Genomic DNA, 6,659 nt, shown 5'->3' with positions numbered 1-6,659 from the left:
ACTTGCTACTTGCTGATTCGAATTTTGCATAGATTTAATTGCCCAAAAATGGAATCTTGCTTCCATTTTTGGAAGAATCCTCACTTGCTACTTGCCAATTCGAATTAGTAAAATTAATAGAGAATGTCAAGACTCAAATTAGAATAAGTAAGTAGTACTATAGTACTTTTATTAATCAAGTTTGTGAGATTGGAAATTCACTACTCTATCATTTTTTAATAAAATTTTCCCGGGCATATTTTACTACTCCATATACGAGGCAAGCAAGCAAAAAGATTGTGATATTCATAATTTGATATAAGTATTTAGTAAAAATGTTGTTCAAGGTTATTTGGTTTGACAAAAGCAACTGTTTTTATGATGTAATTGGTCGGTTCAAGTAAGGAAACATTATTGATCTTCTTTAAAAAGAAAAAAAATTACATCTCACACAAACATTAGAATTATAAGCACTAATGATGAAATACATTTGTCGTACCCGTTAACATGCACCGATGAAATGAAATAGAGTAGCCATATCAGCAAAGCTTGAACTATGAAGTCATTTTGTGTATCTATACAAAGAAAATCTGCCCAACACTCAACAGACTTTCATGAGGTACATTGAAAATTACACTATTTCCCCTGCAAATCTTTCGAAGGAAAGCATATATATAATCAATAGCAATTTTCTTGTATATCCTAGACTCCCTTCTTGCTCTAATAACAGTGTTTCCCATGATATGAACCACCCCTGCATCCCTACATTTACTCAGGAACTCCAGTTCATCCTCTTCTATATCTGCAATTGTTGAACTGATCGTGTTGCTTATCTGTGTTTGGGACCTAGCAGGGACAATGGACTCGACTGATGAGAATGTAAGGTCACAGTCTGATGTGGATGCACCCATCTGCTGTCCATACAAGCTGTAGTCATCAGAACCGGAGCAGCCTTCCATCATGGACTCGAGCCGAACAAACATGAACAGACTGTCGAATAGCTTCTTCTCGAAATCTTCATCTTTCTTGTGAAGGTCCTTGTAGCCATATCTTGCCACACAACGGAATATGTGGAAGTTTTTGGGGCCGATGCGTTTCACGAGAAACCTTTCTTCTTCTGGGACTGTGTACACTGGAAGGTACTTCACACACACAAATACTACCACTGAGTGTATAGCTGGGAGGTTCGTGATGAAGTGTGAGAAGATATGAGGCACGCCACTGGCTAGTTCGGTGTACACAAGTCCAATTCCAGGCACACGGACCAATCCTAAGCTAGGACCGAGCCCCAAAATCCAAGCCATAGATACCTTACTATGCATCTCAAACTCATATCTTTTAACAGTACCATAGTGCCAGACACACATGATAACTAGAAAGGCAGAAGCTATCACAAGTGGCACCCAACCACCTTGATTGACCTTGAGAAGCACAGCTGAGAAATATGTACACTCCACGACTAGAGAAAGGAACGCAAACAGTAGAACCAGCATCCAGTGGCAGTGCCAAACTAGTAACATTATAAGGATCATCAGGAGAGTCGTCACGAGCATAACAATCACAACTGCTGTACCTGTTGCAACATTATGTGTAAATGTGAATAATATACATAACATCAAATGGGTGCATGTTGAGAGTTGGACTAGAATTAATAAGTATGAGCGTTTTGGAAAACTCACCGTAAGCATTGCCAATTTGACTTTGATTTCTGAATCCGGCAGTAACAGCAATACACAGAAGCATTAGGATCCAATTCATGTCAGGAACATAAATCTGCCCGAGGAACTTTTTTGATGTATGTACAACATTGACCCTTGGGAAACATCCTAATGCAAGGGCCTGTTTTATTATTGAAAAAGTAGCCGATATGGAAGCTTGACTAGCAACAATAGCAGCTAAAGTTGCAATAATAAACATTGGCCAGTACACTCTTTCTGCACCGAGAATTTTAAACAGGTGAGTTAAGAATCAAAACAATGTCTGATTACAAATTTTATACTACTATCAAAGTTGAAAGTAAACACAATCATGCCAAGTATTTTGATAAATTGAGTAGTGCTTTCAACTCTCAAGTCAACAAAACCTATGCTGTTGTATTCTCAGATTGCTCCAATTTAGCACCAGGTGGTTTTGTCACATATCCAAATATGAAGACTATAAAAAACCAAAGGAAAGCAGCTCCTATCTATGAATTTCATCTGAAACAGAAATAGAGTCAACTTACCTGGAATTGACCGGTAAAAGGCATCTATCACATGGTCTTTGTTTTCCATTAGGTATGCTGCTTGCCCAGAATAAGCAAGTAGAAGGCAAGGAAACACAACTGTCGTAAAAGCAATCTGTATAGCAGAAAGTGGAAAATGGGCAAGATCAGCAAAAAGTGCTTCTGTCCCTGCAACAATTAGTAGTTTTAGAAGTTAATCTCAACATCTGACACTCAGATATAATACACAGTACATAAAGACTGGATGCATGAAAACATAAGATGGAAGGACTAAATGGATGTGTATGTATCTGCATGTGTGCCTGTGTCTGTGTGCATGCATGAGACAAAGAGGGAGGGAGATACAGTGACGAAAAAGAGAGAGAGACGAGATGAAAACCTGTGATACTTAGCATAATCCCCCCAAGGGATGTCCAACCTTCCCCTCTTCCACTTCTTAAGTAGCGATATATGTACACAGGAGAAAAGGCTCTCAAAACTGAGCTGTCATACTTATATATATTGAAGATGCCAATGCCTCCAATCATGACAAACCACAGCAGCACAATTGGAGCAAAAAGCCAGCCAACTTTATCTGTGCCATAGTGTTGCACGCTGAACAAGCAAACCAATATGACAACCGAAACAAGCACAACCACATCTGCACCAATAAACATCAGCTTAATTTTCTACCAAAGGCCATAAACCCAACTTCTGTCGATGACTATGCAAGCAGGAAAGTAAGCATGGAAAGTAAAATTAATTCTTAAAAATAAAAATAAAAATAAATAAAAGAGAAGATAAGGGTGTAACATAAACACGAGTAATATTTTAAAAACATGTACTATTTGAAAATAATATACTCCATCAATTCAAATTATATAGTCTGCTAGTACACCATTATTTTATTAGAATATGGCAAACATTTACTTGGTCATTAGGCTATACCTAATCATATTAATAAGGGTTTAGTAGCACTTTTTTTGTGCTTTTCTGAAGTTGTTCTTAATCTTTCTGCAAAACTTACTGTACCAGATAATTAAGATAGAGAATACTTATACTTATAGAGTTAATACCACTGCTCATCTTCGGATGATTCACCTTGATCCCACCAGAAGCTGAGAGAACTGCAACATTAAACTTCCTCAATGAGTAACTCAACGATTACTTAAAAATGTGGGGATAAAATTAACTATTCTGAGCCAATAAAGATGCAAATATTCGTATAAGAATTGATTGCTAGCATTCATTCAGTATCTTTTATTCAAAATGCCTTGATAAGCAAGTAGAAGTGTCATTATGTAGTATCCTGGAAAAAAATGGGCACCAATAGCTCTTACAATACCTTGTATAGGACCATGTTCTGGTGCATCAGTGAAATAGAATATTAGCATCTTTGAAGCCAATCACTGTAAAAAGAGATGCTCACAGACAGGTGAGAATCAAGAATGTCCAGTTTAAATTTTCACCATTCTCTTGAGACTTTGAGAGTTAATCCAATGCCTGATGTTTCCAAATTATTCTCAGTCTCTTGGCAGATTGAAATTGAATAAAAATGAGCTAGGAATGAACTTGCCGGATTAAATGCCTAGATGCTAAACATCCTAAAATATGAGTTAAACTAAATACTATATGACAACGCTTCATTCCTCCTCCTTTGAGTAAAGAATTCAGTCTCCATATTTCATTTCAGTGCATATAAGATCCAATCTGTGCATGATACTGCCATTCTAATAAAGAATTGAGTCAATAACATAGCTTCAGGTTTACTAATAAGCAATTAATTTGTTTGATACAACAGTATGTCTACTTGAAAATGTAACAGCGACAAAACAGTGAAGTGCAAGCTCAAAAGCATCGTCAGTTTGTTAACTTGCATGAAAGCATACAGATCAACCATGGTTGAAAAACACAGCCTTGAGAATAAATTGGAAATAAGAATTAGAAGTTCCAATGGAAAGTTGCTTGCTTACCAGAAATTGCAGGGGTGAGAATCCCATCTCCAATCACCATGCAGTTCCCAACAAGTACTAAAATAAGAAGGGCTTTCCTTCTAAATGCATGGGCTTCCAGCCATCTCTTGGTTTTTGCGGCAAGTGAATGTTCATGGAATGTGCTTCGACTGTATGTTGTAAGGTCCTCATCAGTCCGATGTTGGTTGGGAATTGTTTTGACTTTAGCATGTCGACAGAGTAAAGAATAAAGAGCAAGCGTTCCTCCTAGCAAAGGATAAAACACAGATTATATGCTTAGAATATGTATTCCCGCTTCCCCCAAGTAATTTCTTGAGATATTTGTGAAGCATTAAACACAGAGTTCCACACATTTGCTCTAGCATTGTTCAATCCCAGCCATTGTTCAATCCCAGCCATTGTTCAATCCCAGGAACTACTAACTAGAAACAAGATCATTTGTGTAATGTATCTAATAAGACATTAGAAAATTAGTAAGCAAACACGAAGCTTACCTTGACCATTGTCATTTGCTTTACACACAATGAACACATATTTAAGCAGAGGTATCAGCGTAAGGGAGTAAATAATCAATGAAAGTGCACCAACAATATCCTCCGGATCTTCAATTCCATGAGGAAAAGTGTTATAGAACACATATAAGGGCGATGTTCCCAAGTCTCCATAAACCACTCCGAGGCTCTGGAATGCAAGCCTTAACAGCAAAAGTGCCGAGAATTTCTGTATAAGCAAAAGTTGATCAATAAACAGCAAACAAACTATCCTCAACAACAATACAACACGCTAAGTGTTAATAAGCTACTGCCTAAGATCACATATCGTACAATAAAATTCTAACAAAGGCATTTAAAACAGTTGCACTTGATGCAAGCAGAACTCTACCCTCTTGATACTTAACAAATTCAATTGAGTTCAAGCAATGCACTTAACAGCCAGTCATCATGTTAAGCATAAGCTAAGCCTAGAAGTAAAACAACATAACAATCGTTACCGAGCCATAAAAAATCAACAATTTGTTATGCCAGGAAGTAAGCAGAACAAACATGTGGGGCTTCAGACAGTATAAACAACAAGAAAGAAGCAACAAAACAATGGCATTAATGCAAGATCCCTAAAAATTTAAATAAAATGGATATTTATAGTTTTGAAGAATTTCAATTTTAGTTCAAGCTATGAGCAAATAACAAATGTGGCATTTTACCTTCTCTCTATACATATTTTTAATCCTTCCAGCCTCCTCATCCATAGGCTGATCAAGCTTCTGGTCCAAAACCCACATACTTCCCCTAGTAGTTTCATTTTCTGCATCAAATTCATCTCCACATTCCATCGCCTTCACTCTTATTAAACAATTCCAACTTCGCTATGCAGTTTTGAAACCCCCCCAAAGGTCGTTAGCAAATAAGTGGTTAGATAACCAGCTGGAAAATTGAATTCCACAACCCACAATAAAATCGAGAAAACGAGCATTTCAGCCCTCCATAAGCTGAGAATTGAGCGACCAAAATTCAAAATCCTGAGTCGGAATTAAGGTATGCAGGAAGAGAGAAGGAAGTAGTGAGTAATTTAGCTCTTCTGAAAAGAAGTGAACAGTTTCATGGGGACCGCATGCTAAAATGAGTCAGAGCCTTCTCTCTCTAATACTCTGTCGCCTTCTTCCTCTATCACGAGAGAGAGAGAGAGAAGAGAGTCCACAGATTTCACAGTGGTTGGTATGCGTTCGGTTAATGGCTGATTTATTTACCGAATGACTTATGTATTCATCACAGTTTTCAGTTAAATCAGTCAATAGTCGCGTTGAATTAAGTGTAATATTTAATGATATAATATTATATTGAGTAGTTAAGTTAGTGACTTTATTAACATGTAATGACAAATCTCAGAAAGTCTGTGGCAAAAATCTCGTGCTTAATCTTTTATTCATCTTAAAAGTGACACAATAAACACACACACACATAGTATTTATTACAGTAATATCCCTTTTCACAATTAATATGATTGAATTGAGTCTAATAGGACCCAGCCTTAATTATTGAAATAATAATTCGATTACTATATAAAATCTGAAATTTTTTTATTGCTATTATTATTATTTTACCTCTAAATTTCATTTCTGAGTTATCTCTGGACAACTGGGCCCCTTAAATTGGTGTGGTGATATGCCATCACTTGTCGCTATTTTTGTTTCTCCTGGAGTTACATTTCTGAACAAAATTAAGTCGAGCATTAAAGTGGTTTGATTAAAATACTAGGCATGATATACAGTTTCAATTATACAAATCCCTACACACGCACCATCACAAATGTGCGTGTGTGTACCAAATAAATACATATAAAATATTAGACGATTCTAAAATCACATGAAACATCGGTATATAACTGAAAAGAGCCTAAATCATCTGTGATTCTGGGACATGCACATCATATAAATTTAGTTCGTCATTTTCAGAAAAAGAAAAAGATTCCTGGACCATTCTTTTTTGTAGTAGCAATATATTCATTTC

The 6,659-nt window shown here is 36.5% G+C and overlaps 1 protein-coding gene across 3 annotated transcripts; it reads right to left on the bottom strand.

Moving 5' to 3' along the window:
- Nucleotides 1-495: 495 nt before the first annotated feature.
- LOC125196991 (potassium transporter 11) lies at nt 496-5,861 on the bottom strand. Of its 3 annotated transcripts, XM_048095676.1 has the most exons (8): nt 5,357-5,861; nt 4,650-4,875; nt 4,156-4,401; nt 3,259-3,309; nt 2,583-2,843; nt 2,204-2,371; nt 1,659-1,913; nt 496-1,552 (listed from the first exon to the last, which is right to left on the bottom strand). In XM_048095676.1, exons 1-8 carry the CDS (start codon nt 5,483-5,485, stop codon nt 555-557), a joined length of 2,334 nt encoding a protein of 777 aa, XP_047951633.1. In that variant the 5' UTR covers nt 5,486-5,861; the 3' UTR covers nt 496-554. The 3 variants fall into 3 exon arrangements, with proteins under 3 accessions (XP_047951633.1, XP_047951634.1, XP_047951635.1); XM_048095677.1 differs by lacking the exons at nt 4,650-4,875; nt 5,357-5,861 and adding an exon at nt 3,528-3,685 and having other exon boundaries at nt 4,156-4,291; XM_048095678.1 differs by lacking the exons at nt 4,650-4,875; nt 5,357-5,861 and adding an exon at nt 3,528-3,591 and having other exon boundaries at nt 4,156-4,276.
- Nucleotides 5,862-6,659: the final 798 nt, after the last annotated feature.

Source organism: Salvia hispanica, chromosome 6 (assembly GCF_023119035.1).
Source record: "Salvia hispanica cultivar TCC Black 2014 chromosome 6, UniMelb_Shisp_WGS_1.0, whole genome shotgun sequence".
Classification (NCBI taxonomy): Eukaryota; Viridiplantae; Streptophyta; class Magnoliopsida; order Lamiales; family Lamiaceae; genus Salvia; species Salvia hispanica.
Note: the sequence above shows the minus strand (reverse complement) of the source record. Positions and strands in the feature narration are given on the sequence as shown.

Bases quoted from the DNA above. Each gene is read 5' to 3' on its own strand.
- LOC125196991 (XM_048095676.1), bottom strand. From the start codon at position 5,485: ATGGAATGTGGAGATGAATTTGATGCAGAAAATGAAACTACTAGGGGA. The intron at 2,372-2,582 runs GTTTTCATCTCG...TAATTGTTGCAG, and splicing joins GATTATGCTAAGTATCACAG to GGACAGAAGCACTTTTTGCT. The intron at 1,914-2,203 runs GTAAGTTGACTC...TTCTCGGTGCAG, and splicing joins CTTTTACCGGTCAATTCCAG to AAAGAGTGTACTGGCCAATG.